The following is a 27,591-nucleotide window of genomic DNA, read 5'->3' as shown; positions in this document are numbered from 1 at the left end:
CACAGTTGGTCTTCACCCTCAACAGACCTCTCGTCCACAGTGGCAACTGACAGCTTTTTATGCTCAGCTAGCTAATGAGACAGCCTTGACCATACCACTATAAGGGGTGTATTCTAACTCAGAGCATAACATAACATAAATAAACATACATACAATACAAACACACCATAAATACTTAAATACCCTTAACCCCCCCCCCCCCCCCCCAAGTATATCAAAACTCACTGAACTACAAAATACTCTTTCCGCAACGCTAAAACACATCACAACCACCCCTCTGCCATTCTGACTTAGTCCAGCCCAATTATACTGGACAGAACAGCTCCACTTGAACAGTAACTGACTGTTAAGATTCCAATCATCACTCAACATTACCTATCTTACACTTCTATACATATTGCACTGAAGTCTCTATTGCACTCATTCTTATTCTACACATTGCATTGCCCATCCTGATTACCACTAAACATTTCTGTCTCCAGGTGGAACGAATTAGCTGAGTGGCCAGCTCAACAAACAGGAAACACATTTCAAATGTTCAGTTAAAAATGTATTCAATCAACAATAAAACCAGGACTGTGCAAAATACAACTGTGCAGATTAATAAAGTGCCAATACCTAAAGTGCCCATATGCTGTGCAAATACAGTTCAATTAATAAGTGGTTAAATTAAGGGTTAAATTACATGTTTAAACATAGTAACAGAGGTCCTCTCTATTACAATCTCAGAGTGGTGTGAATCCATATCCTCCCTTACATAAAAGGGAGGATATGGAAGGATAAAAGACTCATCTACTGTACATGTATCCTTTTGGCATTGCCGCTATCTTATCAGGAGGATCTTGACCACTGTTTGTGACACATTTCTATGAGTCACAAATTGTGTAACAAAACAATGTAACAAAACAATGTAACAAAACAAAAAACAATTTCACATTTTTCTAGAGAATTTCATGAATTAAAAAAAGAAAAACTTAAGAGGTAGTGAAAATAGCACATCAACAAGCCCACAACATGTCGCATGTCGCAACGCAACACGTGGGCTTGTTGATCTGCTATTTTCACTATAGTTTGGTTCAAAATTTCTCTCAGCCTAAAAAGGTTGGGAAAACCTGATCTTGACTATACCCAGATCCTCATGCACGTGCACATCCGTGCATGTGCGTGCGTCAAAAGACTGGCGGGACGGCGTGGTGCCGTGTGCACTACTGCCGCCGAAATAATACTGGGGAACGAGGTCAAGTGTGGGTCAAAAGATCAGTTGTATATGATTAGTGATGCGCAAAAAACAAATGGTGATGTACAGTGTGTACAATGTAGCCTATACCTCACTGTAAGTTGGTCGTTTCACTCTGGGCTAGCGGGGTGACCGTGGGACCCAAACGTTGGCCTTCTGACAGCAGGGTCATTGACAAAGAACAACTTTAACAGAGGGACGTTGTTTTATTGAATACATTTGGTCTGGACCTCATGGTCAGGGCAAAATGTGTGCCCCAACACGCACGTCTGGGCATGAGCAGGCAGGCACGCACGCATGTCCCAACAAGTCCCAACTGCAACGCTGACACTGACTCTAGCCTATTATGAAACATGTTTGTTTTCTCATCCTTTACCAAATCCTCTCAGATCCAAAAACACCGAAATGACTTGGCAGTGTCAAGAAGAGTGAGTAATCGTGTAAATGCAGGAAAGAGACTGCATGCTTTCACAGTAAACAGTTTCCCTTCTGTAGGTGTTAACAAATAACACACATTTTCACGCATGCACACACAAAGTAGATTATGAGGCCAATCATTACACTTTATAACAGAGCTACTGCAACTGTTGGCTTTGTTTGTACATTAAATGTCAGGTGGTAACTATGACCTCTTGTGGTAAGAGATGATTTGTAACTGAAGTATATGATCAAAGGGGAATTCCAAGCAGAAGCCCTGTAATAACACATAGGCTATCATATCATGTCAAAACACACAGGCCACGCGGAGACTTGACATTGACACACACAGGCCACACAGAGACTTGACGTTGACCTACACAGTAGGGAATGTTGTCTTGCGATTTGATTCATATGGAATGGAAGGGAATAGAGAAAATGTGACGATCAACAATGTTGTTTAGATGGGACAGAGGGCCATTTGAAATGAACTTGATAGACATCAAAACCAGACAGAGGAGGAAATTCCAGGTACGACGTTGGGGGCGCAACCATCACATCGTATCAAGCTGATCATTGACTATCACAGCCCACACACATCCTTTGACATACTGTAGGTGTTTTGTGTGTGTCTCAGATAAAATAATGGCAAACAGCTAGCCTCACTGAAAAAAGCCTAAGAACTAAATGTTCTGATAAAAAACTAAGAACTAAGTTTTGTGCACAGGAACATCCTGTACGGAGGAAATGATGACAACGTAGAAACCTTGTCTAAATAGACATTATTTTAATATTTGAAAATGTACCCAACCATACATCTGACTTTATCGTCCCCTCACATCAGTAGCATTCTCACTGTACAGTATGGCACTTTCTTACACACACACGCACGCACACACACACACACACACACACACACACACACACACACACACACACACACACACACACACACACACACACACACACACACACACACACACACACACACACACACACACACACACACACACACACACACACACACACACACACACATATATATATATACACACACACACACACACACAAGAAAGTTTGATAACATTATTGTTCGCATATTTAGTCTCTTTAACACTATTTAACAAGTTAGTTTCATATGTACACACTGGCTGGGCAGGTTGGGTTCATTACCATCTTTGCTGACATCAAAGTGGAATTCAAATTGTCATTCTCTTCGGACTATAAGAAACGATGGACCGTCTTGACGAATGGATACTGACTCAATCTCTCAACCGCTTCTCAGTCACCTAGCGAACCCATCTCAACAGTATGTTCTAAAATTGTTGTACCGCTCTCCTGTATCTTTTACTACTTCACCAGCACCAGGAGCTTGGTAGTTTTGGTGGGGGGTGGGGTCGTGGGATATGGCCAATATCGCACCCTTCTCTTCTGACTTGTCTCCATAACTCTCCAAGCTCAGTCTTATGGCCTAAGCTTTCCCCCTGGGGGAAACGTTGGACAATAATGGAGGTTTTGGCACAAGGCATGTATGTATGCATTATCATTACACAGCCAGTAGTAGTTAATAGTAGTAGTAGTAGTAGAAGACGTGGGAGCATTCAGATATACAGCAGATACTGTCCAAGTGCACAAAAGTCCTGAGGGAAAGTTTATAACGCGTGGGACCACAGACACGAGGAGTTCAAATGCTTTTACAAAAGATGCTTTCACCTCTTGAACCGTGGCATTTTTTTCCCCTCCACTCCTCTCTGGCTGGTGACACAGTGTGAAAAACGCACTCGTCAACCCTTTTATCCACACCGCCATGTCGTTTCTTACAAACCAGGCGGTTCCTGCTCTCAGAATGGTTCATTACGTCGGCCTCCTCCTCACATCTCTCAGCTCTCTTGTCTTCCTTGAGGCATAGGAGGTAAAGTGAAGTCAAGTTCTGGCCCCCTTCCTTGGTCTTCTCTCCTCGCTCCTGCTATAGTTATTGGTTGTCGTTTGTTCTTTAAGGGTGGGGCAGGTTCATTCGATCTTCGATCAGAGTGTTGTCGGCCCCATGGGACTCCATGCACTGCTTGACGGTCGCAATGACCCCTGACAGACGCCTGTCCAGGGCGGCCATGTGTGGCTCGGCCAGGATGGGGTTAATGGGGTCGAAGGCCAAGGCCTGGCGCAGGGCCGTGCTCAGAGCCCCGCTCCTCAGCAGGTTTAGTCTGTTCCATGTAGACACACGCACCCTAGAACACAGAGAACACCGTTAATGCTTTGATGTGATCACCATCTGCTTGGGAAATATTTGACATTTTCCATGGACTTTTTAAGAGAGTGAAAAAGCAATGAAGCACAAAGCTCCTTGAATGCAGCAAAAGCATATCATGTCAATCAATCAGTCAGGTGTATATTTTCCCTCTCTCTCCCCCTGTCACTCTCTTACCACAAAAATGTGGGGTAAAGGCTTCCAAACTGGCCCAAAAGTATGAAAAAGTAACAAAGGAGGAAGCTCCACCTGAAGGTTAGCAGAAATAATGATCAGTATTAGGGTAATGCACAGAGTTAAGGCAGCACTTAAAAAGCAAGGAACACTGGCTGTCGACATAGCCATAGGCAACACGTGTTTCTATAGGTCAGTGTCCGGGTAGCTCGGTCGGTATAGAGCACTCGCCGCAGGCACGGCCAACTCAACGTATGAGTAGCACGGCTTGGGTGCGGCAAGTACTGGGATCGGATGGTAGATTCAGTTTGATACGACAATAAACCTCTCTGACCTACTTATAAAGGCATGGGCACTCTTGACCATCTTTCCTGAAATCTAACCATATCCTGAGCTATCCATTTACCTGAACTCTAACCATGATATCCTGACCCGAGTTTTAGAGACACATTCTTTTCTGTTTGAGCATAATCACCTCAAAGGTCAAGTACTTAACCTACTGTATGCAGACTACTTGCCTTGTCTCACCTGCACATGAGCCTATTTTTGCACAAAGGCCAATGCTCCATTGCTCCATTTCTCTGCAGTTGTATTGCTGCAACTTATGTACACATCTGCTCCTACTGCTGTTTAATTATGAAGTGCTATTATTATTCTCATGTATATACCTGTTACGCTATTATGTTCTGTATATTTGCTCTATCTCAGTTTCAGTTCATTTTTATTTACCGTATATAGCAACATCACCCCAAAGGAATCTCTGTGCACTTCACAACAGGTCATACAAAAAAGACATAGTAGCCAAGAAACACAGTAAAATGTGCCCGCATGCATGGTCATACAAATTACCATGGGGCAGTACACGGTTCTGAAAAAGTACAGAACGACAAAAAAAGGAAAAGAAAAGAGAATACATTTTGAACAATATTTAAAACCACAGGGCAAGAACGTAGCAATAAACCACATAGCAATAAATTCAATAAAACTAGGGGGAACCATAATGCAGGGAAAAAAATATTTTTTTAGCCTAGATTTAAAAATGCCCAGAGTCGGCATCTCTTAACAACTTGAGGGAGAGCATTCCAGAGATAGGGGGCACGATGTGTGAATGCTCTGCCCCCAAAATGTTATTTTATTATATGTTGTGACTGTGAGGAGACCAGCATCCTGGGAGCGTAGTGGACGTCCAATCTCTGTTGTTCTGCCCATTCCTGGAAACTACAAATGGAAAAAAACTAATTTATTATACCTGTAAACCTCTGATGTACCAATAGTTTTTCTATTTTGATTCTGACAGGGTATTCTGGTCAGTTTTCTTTCGGAAGATGTTCATTATTGTTTTTTTGTGATGAGAATGTTGATCATCTCAGCTGATGTGGTAGGTTTGATTAATATGAACCGCCTACTTCAAATGCAGTGCGAAAGCCAAGCGACACTGCTGACAGTCAAGAGAGAAACGTGAGAAAGAAAGAGAACTTCAGTCTGTGGAAACGTTACCAGCTCAGTTAAAGAACAACTTCATCCATTTACAACACTCTTCATATAATTGGTCCTCACTAATGTTCATTATAAGATGGTCATGGTACCATTTTTGTCTACATTGTACTGTATGTCTCTCAGAGGAAGGGTGTGGACAGTTCAGTAAACCGCCTACCGGTGACATCTGTGCGATATACCTTTTTTTTTCACCGTTTTGTTTATTACAAGATTCAGAGAATGAGATATACAAGAATATGCAGTCAATATCAAAAGTAAAAATATATAAAAATAAATAAATTGTACAATCTTACTCCAGCAAGGAGGATATACCCTGAATCAGGTTTTCAAAACAAACAAACAAAGACAACACACGGACAAATGTGCAGATAGAAGAAAATAATAAATAAACAAACATTATACCACATAATACACATCACAACAAAACAAAACAAAACATGGCTTGATCACCCCACAAAGCAAAACATATAATGATGAACATAACAATACACCCACACATATCTCCCCAATAAAAGACTAGAATAACCCAACTGCGTCAGAGATCATGTCTCAATGTACTCAAATTCATGCCTATAGCAATACCGCCCCCATCTGGTAGAGTCAGGCTAGTCTGGAACAGCATGGAACTGCAAGTTGTTAACCAGTGCAAGAAAGGGGCCCCAGGTTTTTCCAAACTGTGATACCGAGCCTCTCAAAGTGGTTCTATCTGTGCGATATACCTGATGAAGGTCCAAGGATTCCCTTTTTGCCCATCTCATATATCTGTGTGCTCGCCACAGACACAGCTCGCCTCAATTTGATATAATACCTTACAAGTCCAGTACATACATATATGCAAATGAATGGTGAGCAGGTCATTGTTGAGAAATAACGACTTTAATTTAATTGCTTACTGTAAAAAAGAAAAAAAAGGTATTGATCAAATATTAATCAATATAATGTCAAAAACATTAGTACCGTTTTGCCGTAAAATGACATTATGTGTTTGTTTACATGGCTCTCTTCTTATATAGGCCTACTGCAAAAACTAAGAACCGCAGATTGCTTAATTAATTGGTTGATGCAGGTGCATTGTGTCCATCGGCCTGTTACTGATAGCAGCGGTCATCATTGAAAAATAACAGGCACTGAATTCAGTGACTGACCAATCTGTGTAATAAATGGGAATATCGTGTTCTGATTTGCACCGATGAAGCACTGTGTTATCAGCCCAGTCCACCACCCTTTCCTTCCTTCCTTTCGTTACTTGGTCATTATTTTTAGGCCAGTTTGGAAGCCATTCCCCCAGTTTTCAGAGAGAGGGAAATGTATGACATTTCTCACAATAAAAGGAGCCTTTTAAGAGAGAGTGACAGAGAGAGAGAGAAATAAGAGAGATGTTGGTAATGTGACAGAAAAGAACATTTACAGCAAGTTAATTTAGGAACCACATTGAGAGCAAATCAAGCTGGAAACTTCCCGGTTGGAAAAACGACGACGTGGGAAAATGACCCAACACATCGCTTCTTGAATGATTACTTCTGTAAATATTGTCCTACTGAGTTTATGTTTATTCCATTGCCAGGTTCAAGTTGCAAGTCATGATGAGCAAGTGTAATATTTAGCGTGCCATGGAGAAGTGCAATAGTATGGGAAGTTTGATCGTTAAGTTTGATTGAATGCTTAACCACACACACCTGTTGTTTCCAGTATAATTGGGCTGGACCATAGTCAGGATGGCAGAGGGGGTGGTTGCGATGTGTTTTGGTAATTGCTAATGATATTTAAGTTGTACTGAGAAGGAATTATTACTTCTGTAGTTCATTAAAATTGTTAATATAATATGTAGATTTATGTATTTATTGTGTTTATTTATGTATTAATGTATTTATTGTACGTTTGAGAACACACCCATTTGAATGGTGCAGTCTAGGTCACCTGGGCATAAAAGGCTGCTGCCAATTGACAACTAGTTAGGTTTGTCATGAGAGAACTGTGAGTGAAGCGCGACATGGGTGTTCAAATGCCGAATAAACACACCTTCGGGTTAAACCAACGTCATGGCTCTGTACTGTTTCAAGCCGATAAGTCGGGCATTCTAAGTCGGCATTCTCACAGGTCCTTGAGGAGTTATGGGTCTGTATAGACGAATCCACAGAAAGGCATTCATAACTGCAGTGTCAAGCGGCTGCCGCTCTGCACAGCGATACCGCAGCTATGGCAGCGCGGTGCCAGCGCTCTTGAGGATGCGTCAGAGTGTGTGCAAATGGAATCAAATGGACCCGTATTTGCACACTCTCTGACTATTTATAGTGAAGATAGGGGTCCCAGAGATAGAAAATGGTATCAAATGGGTGAGTCCGTGGCCTAATGCATATCAAACTGACGTGGGGGTCCTTGAAAACAAAAAGTTTGAGAACCACTGATATAGGGCAACGGTACAGGTTTGAATACTCACATGCAACACTGGTAGAGAGGCGCGAGGATGCTTCGTTCATCTAGAGCCGCATTCCCAAAGCTGCGTAGGAAAGAATTAAGAAAGCGTTAGCCCTTGTTTAACCCCCTATCCCCATCAATTCCTCAAGTAACTGTAATAACTAAATCCTTGATTACAGTTCACTGCTTCAAAGCTTCTATAGTTTTTTTTTTTCTTGATCAGTACAATATATGTTCATTTATCATCAAGTTCAGGAACAGTTCAAGACATTTCAAGTATGAATGCTGTTTTACCTACATGCACGGATGTTGCCGGCGATGTTGAATACCCTATATATTTATATGTACATTTTTGATAACCCAATTCACCCTTACTAAATAATTAGGTTCACATGGTCAGCATAAATGTAACAGTAAATGCTGTACACACAAAAAAGGAAAAAAAGAAAACACAGAAAGGATATGGTACAGGTTATAAACTGCATGCATAAAAACAACCCATGTACTCTTGTGGAAAATGATAAAAAAAACCTTTTTTGTTATGTCTAATGCAGTGTCTATCAACCTTTTTTGTGCCAAGGCACACCTGGCATAGCCAAAAAATCCCAGGGCACACCTAGATATACGGTATATATATATATAGAAAAAAAGCAAATGCAAACAAACATTTCTGTTTTTGCATTATTCAGACATGCAAACTTGTAGCTTTTCAGCTTCCACTAGCCGTTTTTAATCCAAATAGGGCAATAGTGTGACACCTGACCCGAAAAAAACAGCATGTTGTCACCCTTTTCACCTCGGGGCTGTTTGCATGCCAGATTATTATTATTGTTTAAAAAAAAAAAAAAAAAAAAGTTTTTTTTTTTTTCCAAAATTATATTTTTTCAAACCTTCTTCAAACGGCGCGGCACACCTCAGCAGTAGCCCCGGCCCAAAATTGGGACGTTTGCCAGGGTTGATATACACTGGTCTAATGCATAGCAGCAAGAATATATAAAACATTGTGGCACACAAGCATTCATCAAGGTGAAACATTTGTGAGGAACAAACAAGACATATACAGTATATACTAGGAAACAACACTATAGGGTGATAATATAGATTGAGCAAGTGACTAGAAAATGAAGAAGAAAAGTACGTAGACACAGTGTATATTACAAAATAGCACCATGAATAGAGTAGCAGAACATACAACATGAAAAATGTAATAAAACATGATGTAATACACCCTTAATAGGAAATGACAGGTCCATTACCATAATAGATTAGAAAAGAAATATAAGAGAAATGGAGTAAAAACAGACACACTATGGATAGGGTCATATCAAGATCACGATGCTGATTAGCGAGTTAGTAATATCAACTGCTGTGTTAGCTGATTAAAAACAACTGCGTAGAGCCATGGGCACTGCCAGGGCAGTCATTTTATGAAGAGGGGGAGAGACTAGGACTAGTGGGTGACCATGTAGGAGGAGGTGGAGGGACTGGGTAATGTGGGTGGTGGTACTCAGGTGCCAACCAGGTATACTTAACCCATTAAGACCTGAGGCGATTCTTAAAAATGTTTTCAAAATCCTAACAGTTTTTTGAAATAAATCTAAAAAAAAAATTTGAAAAGATTTTTCAAAAATAGCAGATCTACAATCTCATAGCGCGGCACTCGGTGCAGCGCTATGAGCTTGTATAGCTGCTATTGTATAGCTGCTATTTTTGAAAAAAAACGTTTTTCTTTTCTCCAAGATTTTTCAAAAATAGCAGATCTACAAGCTCACATGAGCTTGTGTCGGCTGCTATTTTTGCCGAAGAGATTTGGTGTAGACGGAAAAAGTGGTCAAAGAACAGTTGTAACTCATGTCCAGTTAAGGCTTTATCTGCAATTCAGTTTAGAAATGCCATCAATACACATTATCCACAGTCCCATCACTGTGCAGCACTACAGAGCAAGCATTCTATAGGTCCAGGACCCACTATAAAAGACAATATTTCTAGGACACAGTCAACTCGGCCAAGCCAACTAGGCCAGGACGGAGAATGTGATTCCTTAATAATGATTCCTTAATAATCATCAGATAACATTAAAACTAGTTCTACTTGCAGTGCAAGTATAACTAGTTTTACTATGTATAATAGTGGAACTGGTTTAAAAGATATTTTAGGTCACAAGGAAAAGAACGTGAATGAATTCCAGTGGAAGCTACAGTAAGGAAATAAATGTGATCATATTCCACCAACAAATCTAAGCTCTAGCTACTACAACTACAAATCCCTTTCCATGGACGTTGTTGTCAAATGGCTTTCAAATGTGATATGCATTTTCAGGCTTGGACGGCATGAGAGGAGATTATTACTGTCAAGGTGCCAAAATGCTCGTGTGGATGGAGATGTTTTTCATTTAAAAATGCCACTTTACAATTAAAACATATTTTACTGTATGTAGCCTCAGGAACCACACAATACCCTGCTGGCCTAGGATCTAACCCTAACCTCTATATACAGTAGTTCACTGCGTGACAAATAGCAAAAAAAGCTGATCTTGATCTACATGTTCACAACGCGTCACATCGGGAAACGTGTGCACTATTTTGATAAAGATTAGAAAAAGTTTTGACTATTAATAATGACATGCCCAGGTTGAAAGTGGTTAATCACACCAGAGCCTTCCTCGTGTGCTTCCCCATTACTGTCTGTCTCTTTTTAGACTTTATTGTCCCACAAGGGGAAATTCCTTTCCACAGTACTGTGCTTGTCAGACACCAATACATACAGCAACAATACAACAGCAATAACAGAAAATGACAGACAACACTCAATGACAATTACAAGTACTGTTTAGTCAGTGTCTGCTTGTGCTGCCCACAAAACATGTAAGCCAGCTTCCCTCCCATCGAGGGACGGCAATTATCTTTGCACCGAAACATTAAAAATGCAAACAACTAACAATTTTAGATGTAAAATTGCTACGATAATTCCATTGAGTAACACTCGCTTCGCCTGTCCTAGTTTCTGAGATGCTCTGATCATCACAGATGAAAAATACTTCAAGGAAGAATAAAGGAAATACGTTCTTACTGCATGAAAAACATTTCCAAAATGATTGTTATGGTTGAGTTTGGCGTGGAATTTATGATAAAAAACTTAAAAAAGACCCCATCTCAGTGGGGAGTTTGTGAGAAACCGTTAAAAACCACATGATACTCAAACCCAAACCAAATTATGCCACTCAAGTTTCATATGAGAGGGAACACTGTGTATCTATGGGTTTGTACGACCTTTAACAATGATGCTTGTTGATTTAAAGATAGATATTCTACTACACTTGTGTCTAGCTACTCATCAACAAACAATGATTGGTTTCTTGTTGTCTAACTTCTTACTTTAAGATATATTGTACGTATAATTATGGATAATCTCATTTTGTTCTTATTTTTGACACACTTTTAAGACTTGACTTGACGACCTAACAGTTTATGGCATAATGCTGCTGTACTTGTATTTGTATAACGATGCTGGAGAGGAGGTGGAGAGAGTCTCAGACTTTAGGTTCCTGCCCGGGCATGAACATCACAGAGAACCTGACCTGGAAAACAAACGCCGCTGCACTTCTGAAAAAGGTCAACAGAGACTGTATTTTCTGAGGGGGTACTGACTGAGGAACATCGACTGCCGCTGAGCTACGGCATTCCCCTGTGGTTTGCCAGCTGCACGGTGGCAGAAAGAAAGACACTTCAGGGTGTCAAACAAACACAGCTCAGAGAATCACTGCATGCCCTCTTCCATCTCTTGAGGACCTCTACAAGAAACATTTCAGAAGAGCCAACAGCATCCTCAGGGACTCCCACTGCCTGTTTGAACTGCTGCCCTCAGGGAGGCGCTATAGGGCCATCAAAGTTGAGGAATAGCTTTTATCCCAGAGCTGGTATTGCTCTAAACACTGCACAAACCTGAGACACTTGACTTTGCGTAGTAATATTAATTAATGCACCGAGTTGGAATGCTACCTCAATTGCGTTGTCTAGTACAATGACAATAAAGAAATTCTGAATCTATTTGAAGTGGGTGCACTAAACACAATTAGTTGTATTCTGATTACAGGGGAAAATAAACATCTTGTTTATCTTATCGTATTATGTGAGCCAAAAATACATTGTAAAAAAAAAGTGCTTAGGAGCCGAGATACAGCCTTTTTCAGTAAGAAGTTAAACAAGAAGTGAATGGAGCAGCAAATCTTCATCATATCTTAGGTTCTGAAAATTTTTTTCCCATTTTTTTTTTCATGACGTCGGCGACGTATTGGCACTCTGGGCTTATGAAAACGTGGCGACGTCATTGGCACTGAATGAGTTAAATCTGTTAATTAAGAAAGACAACTGATTTATACATAGTTGCATGGCAGTGTCATGCAAAATAGCATATCTGCAAGCTCATGGCGCATTGCACAGCAAGCTTGTAGATCTGCTATGTTCAGTGCGCAACACGATGCACAACCAACTATAACTCTGGCTTGATGTTGGTGGTTGGGCTGGAGGCCGGGACAGGTGAGGGCGGGCCCCATAAGGACAGCTTGGTTCATGCTGTGTATTAAGTATCCCCACTGTGACCCGGTTTGTTTTCAATTAGTTATTCACACTTTTAGAGGGTATCCGTGGTCACAATGAGGACATACCCAACAATAGATGCCAAATTGCTTTAGAAACAAAAATCTATTTTTGTGCATTTTTTATGTCACAAGTCCCTACAAATCCAATCTAAATTAGCTGGGGTTATAGAACCAAAACTATTTTTTTTCTCTCTCTCTCTCTCTCTCTCTCTCTCTCTCTCTCTCTCTCTCTCTCTCTCTCTCTCTCTCTCTCTCTCTCTCTCTCTCTCTCTCTCTCTCTCTCTCTCTCCCACTTGCAATGATAGAACGTTACATATATTTCTCTCTCACACAAACACACACACGCACGCAATGACAGAACATTACGTTTTCATGGGACAAAATATGTTATGTTATGATGCAGCTTCAGTTGGACTCATTCCTTGTCTTCAATAATATAGTAGCCTAGTAATATAGCAGACTACATGATATCAAAGTATTGTTATAACTACAGGATAGAACAAAACCAACTCACAAACATAATTCACCCAGACATGGTTGAGCCCAGCCTATAGGATATGGACACAGACTTCTGATAGCATGTATTGTGCAGCAAGCATCCAAGTCTGTTACCGTAATGGCGCTAATAGATGCTGCCCGCCGGCTGCGGTTGTAATGATAATTCAAATTACCGTAATAATTCAAAACGTGGTGGGACCAAAGGTCACCTCCTCTCCCCATTCCGGTGCCACTATCTAAAAGTGACAATAAAATAATGTAAAGAATGTCAGCATTACATTTTGGATAAAGAATGTGTGTGTGTTCACCTCTTGGCGTTGTCTAGGAGGATGAGCATGCTGGCTCCCCCATCGTCCTGGAAACTCTCGTAGTGATGGCGATCAGCGTTCCCGATGAGGTAATCAAAGATGGCCGTGTCGATGACGTCCAGCAGCCTGGGCCCTGCGTCGTATGGAGGCATCTTCTTCACCGCATCACAGTAGCTCTCGTCATACTCCCACCTACACACACACACACACACACACACACGCATTACTATACTTGTGAGGACGTCAACGTTTTAGGATGGTAATTTCATGAATGCCATTTTTTTAATTGACATTTTGAACTCTAACCCTAAAGCCAAAAATAGCAGATCTTCAAGCTCACAGCGCGTTGCAGCGTGCTTTAGCTGCAAGTCTAGCAGCAATCTTTTTGAGATGTGTGCAATTAGAAAGTTTGGCCTAAGGGTGGTGCTAGAGCAGTGGTTATCAACCTTTTTCATGCTAAGGACCCCTAAATTGATATACATTTGGCCGCAGACCCCCAGCTGAAAATGTTTTGTGCCAGGGACCCCCAGAAGCAAAGGTTTGAGTTACAAATGTTCGCTTTAAAAATATATTCAAAGATTTGCAAAAATATTCAAGATTTTTCAAAAATAGCAGATCTACAAGCTCATAGTGCGGCACTCGGTGCCGCGCTATGAGCTTGTAGATCTGCTATTTTTGAATAGCCAAAGCTAAGTGCTTAAAATGATTGTGACACTATGTTAACTAATTTCGCTGGGGACCCCCTGGTAGCCCCCCAAGGACCACTGGTGGTCCCCGGACCACTGGTTGAAAACCACTGTGCTAGAGGAAAGGCCTCGGGGGTCAACTAAATCAGTAGGGTTCACCACCGTGTCTCATTAAGGACAGAGTTTACAAGGCAAACAACATCCAAATAAAGTTGAAGTCATGTCTTTCTGTAAATGTATTTCCACTGACTTGCGGTTTCTTAAGTTGTCTTGTTATAGCGTCAGTTTCAGGCTTCAGTTTCAGAGCGAAGCCTTTCATTTGAAAAGCCAAGTCACTTCGCTATGAAAGTGAAACTTAACAGGCGTTTATAGAATACAAAGCCGCATTTCCCCCATGATGTGCCGCTTATTTGGAAGTGAATATTTATAGACGGCCAGAAACATTGGATATTTGATACATACACGTATATTTGGATGAATCCAACAGGATAAAATGTACGGTATGCAAGTTCTCTGGACTGAGCAGCAGGGTGGTTCATTCATCACGACTAGAGGCACACGTCAGCACTGTGCTGCTATGGCAGAAAACTCAGCGTGCGTCCTATATTAGAAGCAAGCACTTCTTTAACTAATTCACCACTTTAAGCCCTATTTTATACTTTGTCATACAACATAATTGCGCCATTTGTTTCGTAAATCTTCTGTAAATACAGTCTGACAACTGCCCGAGTGTCTTAACGCGGCTGGAGTAGCACAGTATTGTACGAGTTACAATTATATCTAATATTTTAATAACATGCTGTATTTACAGTATACGGGCTATTATTAATGTTGGGTTTATCAGTCCTAAATGGATGATTTAATTTCATGTATACAGTTAAAGGTGTACCCGCCCACATCCCTATACTCCATATGTCTGAAGTCTTAATTCCTTTCATAAGATGTACACTGTAGTAATTCAAGTTCAATGACTAGTAATGTTGTGTAATGTTAACTTCCACTCTAACTTCTTTTATGTACACATTTAGTTGCAATACATGGGTCAGCACAGTATTGAACAGCAGTATGACTGCTGTTCATGGTCCAGACACGGAACGCTCCTATTCCTGCCCCTGCCCTCAGCGTTCTGCCATGTGAGAAGGCGGCACACATGAGTATCCAACCTGATTGATTCTCTGCCAATGCTCTTATTGTAGGCAGCAGGCACCGCTGTGCCAGCTGTAACTGCCTGTGCTCAATTTTCAGATTGACGAGGCTTGGAACGAGTTTCCGCGGAAGACAACACTGTTGTCTCCACTTGCATCGCATCACTATTTCATGATGTGTTGAAATGGACACAATGCCGTTCCAACGTTCGAGGTAGTCTTTACAGTTACATCTTGTGTACAGGTACATAAGATAAAACTTGTTTTCGTTCGGCTTATTCAGATATTGCAGCAGCATAAGTAATAATAGAAATTAACCCATTAAGACCTGAAGCCGATTCTACAAATGCCTTCTAAATCTCAACAGTATTCTGAAAAATGTATGTTTCTATATCAGTGGTGCTTAAACTTTTTCATGTCAAGGACCCCCAAAATTATATTTATTTGGCCGCCGACCCCCATCTCAAAATGTTTTGTTCCAGGGAACCCCAGAAGCAGTGATTTGAGTTAAAATTTTTCGCTTTAAAATAATATATTCAAAGATTTGCACACATTTTCACGATTTTTCTAAAATAGCAGATCTACAAGCTTGTAGCACGGTACAGTCGCGATACAGTCAGTGGTTGTAATGGCTTGGATCTTTGATGATTCTGCGAGCTTTACTGACACAGCTTGGCAGGCTAACGGGTGGGGGTCGAGGCACGAGCACGAGTAGCAGCTTGCTGTTGATTAGCTCTCTGACCCGTTTCTCAAAGCATTTGCTCACTATGGGTGTGAGTGCTATAGGCCGGCAGTCATTTTAGACCAGTGACTTTACTCTTTTTTTGTCACTGGAATGATTATTGATGATTTAAAGCATGACAGGACTCACGGTGGGATTGGTTGAAAATAAAGACTCCTGCCAACTGTGCTGCACACGCTCAGTAGACACACCCTGAAATTCCTGGAATTTTCGAGGACAAACACAGGCTGGACACAAATATTTGTGAACTAGTGCGCCAAAGCTTTAATGAACTAACTACCCTGTTGGGGTCGAAATTATACATTGTGTGGTCTTATCTGAGAAAGAACAGAATTTAACATCCACCATGGATGTGTTGAACGAACGTTCCTCACCCCAGCTACGGATCCCCTCTGTCCATTTGAGAACACAGTGGGTGTAAACTTACTCAAATCTCATGGGGACAAAAGCCTCGAGTGTTTTGTGTTTTATCAGGGATGAAAGAGGGGGAAATGACAACAACGCAGATTAGCTTATCTGTTTGGAAAGTTGATGTGTACAGCATTACAGTGTTCAATCAAAGCCATTGTGTTGCGATGGCTTTTTACATACTCTATATATTGCATCACGCACAATTGGCATAGTCTGATAAAATGATGTGAATTAATGCGACACACACAGGTGAGCCCCCGCCTCTGGGCGTAACGTAGAGTTTTTCCTACATGACTTGTGAAAAGAACGGATCTACAAGCTAACTACGGCTCACCATGCAATGTGTTAGCTTGTAGATTGTTATTTTTGGCTTGCGACACCGTCGTATTACAGAGTATGAATTAGGCTGTAGGTATAACAATTTGGTACTGAACGAAAAGACATTTTCTCGGTGCTCGAAGGTATCGTGCTGCACTGTGAGCTTGTACATCTACTAATTTGGAAAAGTGCTTTTTTAAGTGATTTTGGGGGTCCTCAGCCAAATATATATCAATTTGGGGGTCCTTGGCACGAAAAGGTTTGAGGACCACTGATCTACACAGGTAGAGACCACCCACCTGGCCAGTTTGCCCTCTCTGTACGTGCGCCCCCAGGGGTGCCTGTGTTTCTGCAGGGGCCAGACGTCAGGCAGCCACAGGGTCAACGAGCCCTCCATGATCTCCCCCTCTGCACACGCTGGCTCAGTGTCTCTGCAGTAGTAACACTTCCCATAGAAACACGTATTATTACCTAGAGACACGGAGACAGACAGACAGGAGACAGAATAGGTATATGTACATAACATAAAGAAAGAGCATACCTAGAAGCAACACGCTCATACTTAACCACTTAAGCCCTAACCTAATATACGTCGCACGTTGAATAGCGGAAATAAGACAAACTACAAGCCCATGACACGGCACATTGGCACACGTTGTGAGTTGTAGACCTATTTTTTGCGATTGCAAAAGAAATGCACATTTTTGACAACAATTTTTTTTTGCCTAATGACATGCCTAAAATAGAAACACTTGGTTAAGAGTGGTTAAAGATAGTGTAAGTGATATAATTATTTTGATTAACCCATTTAGACCTGGAAAGCCTATAAGTTGTTACACCTTTCAATTAGGAAAAGCATCTGTCATTTTAGTTTTTGCTGTAGATAAACTGTAGCTACATGAATTGTTTTCAAGTTTTTCAGAAAACTTAGGTTAGGATTTAGAAGGCGTTTTTAGAATCGGCCTCTAAATGGGTTAAAAAAAAGTTACAGCTCTATATTCTGATAGTAATCATCGGTACAGAGTGTTTGTTCTATAACAAAGGTCTTTTTAATATAAAAAGAAAATACATTTTCAGGTGGTTTGCCAATTTCATCCAATCAGGAGAGAGTACCCATTTATCAGCTTCAATTTTATAGTGTTTTGATCTTATAGTGTACCAGTTCCAAATTTGTCTACTCATTTCTTTGTGTCATCCATTTTCAATTATTTAACCTGTTTCCTGTATGAATTCTCTCCCCTGATTGGATAAAATGGTATCTTGGACTGAAAATGTATTTTCTCTTTACTAAAGAGCTGAAGAGACGTGCAGAGCCCTGTTACTGAACACTCATATACAATGATTACTACTAATGGGAATATAGAGCTATTTAACACTTATTTCAACATAGAAATATCACTTACTGCACCTTTAAGCTCACTTGCAGCGCTTTTAGGCATGTGGTCTCTAAAAGTCACATAGTGTGAGTTAAAACACAGTGACTGTCTCCATTATTTCAATGTTTATGCTTTACATGTGACTGAGTGACAAGGAGCTGCCACACAGTCAGCAAACAGGACATGGTTGTAAAACGGTCTGGATGTACGTCAGTCAGTGGTGGAAAGTAACTAAGTACATTTATTTACTTAAGTACAATTTTGAGGTATTTGTACTTTACTTGAGTATTTCCAATTTCCAGTACTTTTACTTCTACTCCACTACATCTCAGAGGCAAACATTGTACTTTTACTCCACTACAATTATTTGAAAACTTTAGTTACTAGTTACTTTGCAGATGTAAATCATGAAACATACATTAACCACTTTAGCGCTATTTTATACGTAGGCTATTTGAAAATAGCCGATCTACAAGCTCACAACACGTTGCAGTTGCAGCGCGTTGTGAGCTTGTAGATCTGCTATTTTCAAACATTTTAGTACTTTTACTTTTGGTATTTAAGTACATTGTGATGCCAATACTTTTTTACTTTCACTCAAGTAAATTTTGAATTCCGGACTTTTACTTGTAACAGAGTACCTCTAAATTGCAGTATTGATACTTAAGTAAAATATCTGAGTACTTTTTACACCACTGGTTCAGTGTCATCTTTCAGAGTGTGGAACGAGAAGATAATCAGGGTAAGAGTAAAGATAGAAAGAGAGAAGGTTCCAGCGTTTTACTTTCACATCCACAGCCGTGGCAACATTGCAGGCAGTGAAAGCATCCTCAACGGTGTGGACAAAAATACAAATACAATAAGACAAAATACAAAATAGAGAAAATGGAAGCAAAGTGGGTGAGACAGGAAGCAGAGAGACAGAGAGAGAGAGCAGGAAAGCAACAAAAAAAAGAGTAGTCCAGAAAGAGAGCAAGAGATACTAACCCTGCATAAGAAACGTGCTCAACAGCTGATCAGTGGCCACAGGTTTGATCTCGGTGCGCAGGTTGACGTACCTCCCCACCACCAGAGGAGCTCTCCTGAACCCCAGGATCCTGTGGGACAGGCAGAATAATACACAAACTATGGTTTGCTTCTGTCATTTTTTTACTAGATTAAATAGAAGCTTATCATATAAGCAGTGCAAAATCATTGTTTAGTTAACATCATTGACTGTCTTCCATCCTACGTTCAAGGCTTCTGGAGAAACTAAACCTTTCAGGTGCTTGTGACAGTTTTATGGGAGGGGGCAGTGAATTATTCAACTTTTGTGTGTCCCTGATTATTAGTAATTATTTCTAGGCTTGAGTACCAGTGATATCTACCGAAAAAACACACACACACACACACACACACACACACACACACACACACCCCCACACACACACACACAAATACGATTTATTAAAAAAAACAACACTTCTCCATTTTTTGATTAATCCAAAATAAAAAAATTAATATTAATACATATTTTTATTCATATTATCATCACCAACATTACTATTTTAACTTATTTTATTCTTTTATTTTGTATTATCCATGCTGTTTAAGAAGTACAAGAATGTCATCGCCTACAATGTTACAACCAGCTGTATTGTATGTTAAAGGTGTGACAATAAAAAACACCCAATTAAAGGTGTGACAATAAAAAAACACCCTTGAACTTTGCACTTCTGCCTCTGCACACGCCTCCCGTGCTGCAGATAGCAAGCTCATGGCAGGTGATGCAATATAGGATTTGAGAGTAACAGCATTAAGTCAAGTAACAGCATTATGTACTGTATGCAGTGACTTCCGTTTTCAACAGGTGTTAAGCTGCACTATGTAACTTTCCTCTTCTACCGCGGATTTAAACCCGGTTTCCTGCGCAAGTGCTGACATTGTTGTTGTTTTTTTTACCATTGAGCTAATAGAGCCTGCCTGCTTGCTCAGGGGAGAAATAGAATTTTGACAATCAGGTCAAAATCCGTGTCAGATCCTGTGTCTAGGTGAGACATGACCTTTGACACGATCTAAATGTCTCAATAGAAGGGTAGAGAGACAAAATAGAACCACCGCAATTGTATACGTTATATTGTATTAACATACTCTACCATACAGATTGGACAAAATGACATTTTATTCATTAAAAAAAGGTTACATAACGATACAATTAGTGTTTGAATAGCGAACCATCATCTAACAGCCCTAGCATATACAGGCTGAGTGCACCTCTATGCAGTGGTGGAAAAAGTACTCAAATGTTTTACTTAAGTAAAAGTATCAATACTGCAATTTAGAAGTACTCTGTTACAAGTAAAAGTCCGGAATTCAAAATGTACTTGAGTAAAAGTACAAAAGTATTGGTATCAAAATGTACTTAAAGTACCAAAAGTAAAAGTACAAAAATATTTGAAAATAGCAGATCTACAAGCTCACAACGCGTCGCAGCTTGTAGATCGGCTATTTTCAAATAGCCTCGGTTTCAAATAGCCTCGGTATAAAATAGCGCTAAAGTGGTTCATGTATGTTTCATAATATCATAATTTCAAAATCTGAAAAGTAACTAGTAACTAAAGTTTTCAAATAATTGTAGTGGAGTAAAAGTACAATATTTTCCTCTGAGATGTAGTGGAGTAGAAGTAAAAGTATTGGAAATTGGAAATACTCAAGTAAAGCACAAATACCTCAAAATTGTACTCAAGTACAGTACTTAAGTAAATATACTTAGTTACTTTCCACCACTGCCTCTATGGCAGTTCCCAAGTTCCTTTTTTTGGATGAGGGCCCACTTGACAATCTTGAGAGCGTTCACGGCCAACCACTTAACATGGTCAGTCATTCAGCTGCCATTTGGCTGACCACTTAACGCGGCAGGCCAAATTAAGTGGTCAGCCAAATGAAGTGGTCAGATGGGTGGGCCGTGCGTACTGTCAGAGCAAGTTCATTTTAATGATCCATCAATTGACGTGTTCCAGCTTGGATCAATGGAACCAACGTACGTAGTATTACCTTAAGTCCCTATTAATCAGTATGAAAACAACCTTATCAAGGTTTTAAAGAAGAAAAAATCCATGTCTTTTTTTTTTTTAAATACGTTTATTTTATATTAATGCTATCATCATTCAAATGTTAGTGTTGTAGTGTTTTGCCAATTGTTTGGGGCCCACAAGTTGGGAATCACTGCTCTAGGGGCAGTGGTTCTCAAACATTTTTGGCTCAGGGCATCCCTGTAAATAACCTTTCCATCCATGGCACCCCTGAATTACATTTACTTTACAGCACCTTACATTTATGTCAAATATGTCAATCTTTCCCTCTAAGATACAATGTCAGGAGGAGGAAAACTTGAGAAAATATCGGTTTCCATTTGGACAGATTGAAAATAACTTTTATACTTGGCATTTAACCACTTAAATCCCAGCATCCCTATTCTGGAGGGATACAGTCACCAAAAATAGCCGATCTACAAGCTCACAACGCGTCACAACGTGGCGCGTTGTGAGCTTGTAGATCTGCAATTTTTGGTGAAGAGAATTGTTGTACTGTAGGCTGAAAAAGATCGCACCAAGTACAGTGCATCTCAGGTCCGTCTCACAAAGTTTAGAGGGTCTTAAGTGGTTAAACTGAAGTGATATTGACACATTCCAAATATTATGAAAGTATTCTGAGGCACCCCTGGACTTGTCATGGCACCCTAGGGTGCCATGACAAGTCCCACTTTGAGAAACCCTGGTCTAGGGCACCCCTTGCTTTAAGCATCATATGAAATACTTCAATAACGAGCCACATGCATAAGAAGAGAGACTGGTATTGAAGAGGACACCCTACCTGTCCAGGTGAAAAGCAGCCACCTCAGCATTATGTCTGTCATAACCTGCATACGGCTCTCCTTCCACCACATACTCTCTGCTATACCTGGCGGACAGAAAAGGGGACAGCTACAATATTACACTGATCTCTTTAAGGACGTACGCGTTGAGTCAGTGCATGAATGTCTTTAATAACAGTATGACAGTTACCTAGGCATCCTATAGTTTCAATGTACAGATTATATTTTTTTGATATTATATTTCTTAGACTGACGCTAGGTTCTTGGTTTACCTATGATCCTAGATTACTGAGAAACTACACTGTCTCCCTGCATTTGATGTATGTGTTAGTTTACCTTGCTTACTCTAAAGGCCAGTCCACACAAATGCAACTCCTTGCAACACCTTGCAACATGCAACAACTTGCAACTACTTGCAACCATTACCCTCAAAGGCAGTTGCAAGGAGTTGCATTGGTGTGGATTGGCCTTGAAACTGTTTTGTTGCAAGGTGTTGTGACTAGTGCGACTGACATATAAAAAACATGGTGAAGCAACATTCTGCTTCTACGAACCGACAGCGTGGAATAAACTCCCATCACACCTAAGACAGGCAGCCTCTGTCGATAGCTTTAAAGCACAGCTCAAGACCTACTTCTTCACTCTTAGCTGATTTTTTGGTTGATTTTTAAATCTCTGTGTTGTTATCCATGTCCTCACTGTATTGCCTGATTCACTGCCTTTTGCTATTATTTTAATATTGTTTTATGCTTTTGCTTTTCTTTTTTGCTTTGTTAAATTAGTTGTAACTGTAATTGTATTCTTGCTCTGTAAAGCACTTTGAGCTGCATTTCATGTCATGAAAGGTGCTATACAAATAAATTATTATTATTATTAGTTGCATTGGTGCAGCCTGGCCTTAAGTCGCTCTGAATAAAGAGCGTCTGCTAAATGCCTATTAAATTGTAAATTGCAGTATAACTCCATATCATCTAATCTAGTGATACTTAAGTCAAAGCACTTCATTCTTTGAATATAAATTCACAGTATGTACATATGTGTGTGTGTGTGTGTGTGTGTGTGTGTGTGTGTGTGTGTGTGTGTGTGTGTGTGTGTGTGTGTGTGTGTGTGTGTGTGTGTGTGTGTGTGTGTGTGTGTGTGTGTGTGTGTGTGTGTGTGTGTGTGTGTGTGTGTGTGTGTGTGTGTGTGTGTGTGTGTGCGCGCGCGCGCGCGTGCGCGCGTGTGTCATCTACACATGCAATACAATTCCACAGCTGACCTCTTGGGCTTGAAGACCACCTTCTGTCCACCATCCAGCACTACCAGAGCTTTCAGCTGGGTTCCTTTGTAGCCGACGTCTGCACGCTCTATCTTGGCAGTGCTCAGGGAAGTGAGCACGGCGGCCAGTTCTGGGGTCTCCTCCGGGTAGACCTCTCGGGGCCCGACCCATTGGCTTGCGATCTCCCAGGGCGACTGGAGCGTGTGGGTGAGACGAGCGCCTCGGGAGAGCGGAAGACCAGCTTCCATCTGCCAACAACACATCAGGTATAGGTAATGAGATTTGGGTACATGCACTGATATAGTCAATGTAGTGCTGGGGGAAAATCTGGTGCTGGGAGTACATTCGGCAGTGATATCTGTTTTGGGGTAAAGCTTGAGTTACACTTATATATACGGTATTGTGTGCCGACAATAGCCAATGTACAAGCTCACAATACGCATGCAACAGCATCTTATCTTACGACCAAGTATATGTATGTATTAAGCATACATGTCAAGTGCTCACTTGAGATGTGATTCCTTGCACATTCCTTGTCGGAAACATTATTATTCAATTGCCATCAATGTGTCATTCAGCTCATACACAAACACTTGACCGATGACAGTTTGAAAAGAAAAAAGTTTGCTTTGAGCGAGGGGTTCTGCTTATCAGAGCTACCAGAAATTGTTAGTCTGTGCTCACACACACACAACAATTTGAGTAAAAATACATAAAAACAAACAGTTTGAAGTTAAAACAGGCAACCGCTTTTGAACAAAAAATGTAATAGCCTCTAGGCTTGTAGAAAGCAGAAGTAGATGCGCCATCATGTTGGCTACTAAGCAGAACCCACGTACACTCTGAAAAGAAACCGGGCGCTCCGGTAACCGGCGAAATGCCTGGTAGAGCGACCAAAACACAGACTATAGAGAATACACCAGTACTGACCTTGCGGAAGGCCCGCAGGTCTCGTCGGCTGGCCGCGGATCCCTCCCCTCCATCCAGCAGGAAGATCTTGGCCAGGCCCAGCAGGAGAAGCACGGCACACAGCACCACCACACGCTGCTTGAGCTTCATCTCTGCAGAAACCAGCCCTGACCCCTCACCCCTGCACTGTGTGTATCCACCGCAGCGAGCCTTCCTCACCCCAGGAGCATGGCCCCTGCGACCTTCCCCCCCCTCGCCTGCTCTCCCGCCAGACGTGCACCTCCTCTGACAAATTGAGCCCTGAGCTCCTCTGCCTCTCGTTGGGAGCTATGGCCTAAGCAACAGAGCAGCCACCTGGGAAAAAGGAGAGAAAGAGGCAAGTGGGATGAAAAGAGAAGAAGAGGGGGATCAAGAGAGAGAGAGAGAGATAAAAGACGTGCTGTCAGTAATATGCAGGGAAAATGCCGATTGATCTGCTGCCCCTCTTGCCTGTTTCCCCTTAGGGGAGGCTATGACCCAGTACTGCAGCAAACAGAAGCCTCCCCAGCATACGTAACTACCAACCAACCGTGATGTGGTGTTGTGTGTGTATGGGTTTGTGTTATCTGCAACTGAGTCTACATTCAATGTTACTCCTCCCATTAACCGGTTCTACGCCACACAAATGGGACCGTGGGGGATATTGCATTAGCATGGAGAAGAGATACATACTAACAGTATGTCAGTATGAAGAGGAAGTGCAGTGTGTGTGCCCCTGAATTCCAACTTTCCAATTAGAAAACAGGATTCTTCCCGCGTGCTTAAGGTTTTTATATAGTTGACACGTGCACTTACAATACAGCCGTGGCAGCATTGCAGGCACTGACATTCTTGTAGATCCTCATCAACACAGTGAGAACCAAAATAACAATAGTCGAACAGGAAGAAACAAAAAAAGAAGTGCAGTTGACTGAATATTAGGGCTGTCACGATTTCAAATTTAAGTTGACGATTAATTATCACTCAAATAATTGCGATTAATGATTTAATTGTTTCTGTCGTTGAAAATTAATGCCACATTATGGATATAAATGACATTTCTGTTTGGCTTTTAGCTTTCGTCAACAAAAGTTGCACAGGGCAGATATGACAAATAACACATTTAATTACTTTATACTTAAAAACATTAGGACATAAGGAATGCAAACATTCACGTTGCACACCTCTGTCCCTCATAATACTTCTGCTAAACCCAGGACATTATCATAGATGGTTATCGTATTAGCTTAGTCTTTCAACATAACCAGTTACTGCATGAACAGACTGGCTAACATTACATAACACTGACTGAACTTCAGCTGACATGCCTCAGTCTGTTGTGTGCCATTAGTGTATGGTTGATGTGTGTGTAGTGATTGATGTAGTGCAGTGGTTCTCAACCAGTGGTCCATGGGGGGGGGGTACCAGGGGGTCTCCAGCTAAATTAGTTAACATAGCGTTACAATCAATTTAACTACCTAGCTTTGGCTATTCAAAAATAGCAGATCTGCTATTTTTGAAAAATCTTGAAAATGTGTGCGTATCTTTGAATATATACATTTTTAAATCTCAAAATCTTAAAATCTTTGCTTCACAAAACATTATCAGATGGGGGTCCACGGCCAAATGTATATCAATTTAGGGGTCCACTCCATGGCATGAAAAAGGTTGGAAACCACTGCCTTAGTGTATGGTTGATATATGTAGTGTGTTGCTGTTGTTAACTTGTTGTGTGTCGTCATCACATCAGTGTTGCTTCCTGGTTGTTGTGTTGTGTACATTGATCAGTGTTTTCATCAGTGGTGGAGGAAGTATGCAGATCTTTTTAAGTAAAAGTAGCAATACCACCATATGAAAATACTCTTGTTACAAGTAAAAGGCCTGTGTTCAAAATGTTACTTGAGTTAAAGTACACAAGTAATGGCATCAAAATATACTTAAAAAGTACCAAAAGTAAAAGTACTAAAATGTTTGAAAATCTACAGATCTACAAGCTCACAACGTGTTGCATGAGCTATCAAATAGCCTATGTACAAAATAGGGCTAAAGTGGTTAATGTATGTTTTATAATATAATAATTTATATCTGCAAAGTAACAATAATTGTAGTGGAGTAAAAGTACAATATTTGCCTCTGATGTAAGTGGAGTAGAAATAAAAGTAATGAAAATTGGAAACACTCCACTAAACAAAATACCTAAAAATTGTACTTATAAGTACAGTACTTGAGTAAATGTACGTAGTTACTTTACACCACTGGTATTAATGCTGTATTGTGTTGCTATTATTACACAACAGTAGCCAAATATGTCAAACTCACCGCAAATGTTGTTAGCTGACTTGAGCTAATAAGTCTGTGATATAAGATAAGATATTACCCAGATAGTGGGTTGAAAATGAGCGACTTAAAGCCACCGTAGTCGTAATGCTACATATTGTGTCGCTTGGTACATTTTGATACCAATACTTTTATATGTTTACTCAAGTAAATGTTTAATTCCGGACTTTTACTTAGCACCAGAGTATTTCTATATTGCAGTATTGATACTTTTACTTAAGTAAAAAATGTGAGTACTTTTTCCACCAATGGTACACACACAAAGAGAGAGAGCTGCTGCTATAAGCCACGCAGGCAAACCGACTCTCTTCTGCACAATCGCTCTTTCATGCCAGGCTTTTCAACACCACAACACGTCCAAAAACACCTCCTATATCGTAGTTATTCGTTATCCGTTCCCTATCGGCTTTACATTGGCCCCGATCAGACCATATATAGCTTCATCATAACACAGACAACAACAACCCTCCTCAAACGGCTTGTTGGTCGGCCAGTCTCAGCATTATTTATCTTTGATCCTGGGCTAATATTGCTGCATTGCATCTAGTGGGGTTAGTTAGCCACTTAGCTTAGCACAGGCAGCCCTCTGTATGTATGTAATACATGTACTACACCTTGGGTTAGAGGGAGCTAACGCTACTGCCGTTTACAGTCATGTTACATTAGCCTGGGGGTTGAAACGTACCTGATCGGCGATCAGTGGCGATTCTCCCGAGAAAGAATGGACTGTACGATCCAAATAGATTGTAAAAAAGTTGTTAATAATCAGCGATGAGGCTCGTCATTTCTCTCCATCCCCTTGGTTGGATCCCTTTCCTTCGATTCCTTCCTTCCTTGGCCTGGTGGTGTTGTCTGTCCACTCCTCCCTGGAATCATCTTCCTCCTCTACTTCCAGTAATGTTTTGGTTTGGCCACTAGGTGGCGGCAGAGCCTTATTATGGTGGCGGTATTGCATCGTATGCGAGGTGGGGGGGTGGGGGGGGGGTATTACTTATGAACCCAAAATGTCTTCTGAATCCTAACGGTTTCCTGAAAAACGTATGTTTCTGTATCAGTGGTGCTCAAACATTGGCATGTCAAGGACCCCCAAAATTATGTGTATTTGGCCGCCGACCCCCATCTCAAAATATTTTGTTCTAGTAGGGACCCC

At 40.9% G+C, this 27,591-nt stretch overlaps 1 protein-coding gene across 2 annotated transcripts; it reads right to left on the bottom strand.

Moving 5' to 3' along the window:
• Positions 1-1,672: 1,672 nt before the first annotated feature.
• Positions 1,673-27,280, bottom strand: fam20b (FAM20B glycosaminoglycan xylosylkinase). Of its 2 annotated transcripts, XM_080431763.1 has the most exons (9): positions 27,127-27,280; positions 24,108-24,440; positions 23,178-23,425; positions 21,919-22,005; positions 19,054-19,163; positions 16,990-17,161; positions 13,389-13,580; positions 8,008-8,067; positions 1,673-3,879 (listed from the first exon to the last, which is right to left on the bottom strand). In XM_080431763.1, the coding sequence occupies exons 2-9, from the start codon at positions 24,234-24,236 to the stop codon at positions 3,648-3,650; spliced, it is 1,230 nt and encodes a 409-aa protein (XP_080287889.1). In that variant the 5' UTR covers positions 24,237-24,440; positions 27,127-27,280; the 3' UTR covers positions 1,673-3,647. The 2 variants fall into 2 exon arrangements, with proteins under 2 accessions (XP_080287889.1, XP_080287890.1); XM_080431764.1 differs by lacking the exon at positions 27,127-27,280 and having other exon boundaries at positions 24,108-24,630.
• Between the last annotated feature and the right edge of the window lie 311 nt (positions 27,281-27,591).

The sequence above is a fragment of the Gymnoscopelus braueri genome, assembly GCF_963280865.1.
Source record: "Gymnoscopelus braueri genome assembly, chromosome: 6".
Lineage (NCBI taxonomy): Eukaryota > Metazoa > Chordata > Actinopteri > Myctophiformes > Myctophidae > Gymnoscopelus > Gymnoscopelus braueri.
The sequence above is the reverse complement of the archived record's forward strand: the minus strand, read 5'-3'. Positions and strand labels throughout refer to the sequence as shown.

Coding starts and splice junctions, on each gene's coding strand:
- fam20b (XM_080431763.1), bottom strand. CDS start 24,236: ATGAAGCTCAAGCAGCGTGTGGTGGTGCTGTGTGCCGTGCTTCTCCTG. Junction 17,162..19,053: donor GAGCACGTTTCTTATGCAGG/GTTAGTATCTCT, acceptor CCGTGTCTCTAG/GTAATAATACGTGTTTCTAT. Junction 8,068..13,388: donor CTCCTAGACAACGCCAAGAG/GTGAACACACAC, acceptor TTTCCTACGCAG/CTTTGGGAATGCGGCTCTAG.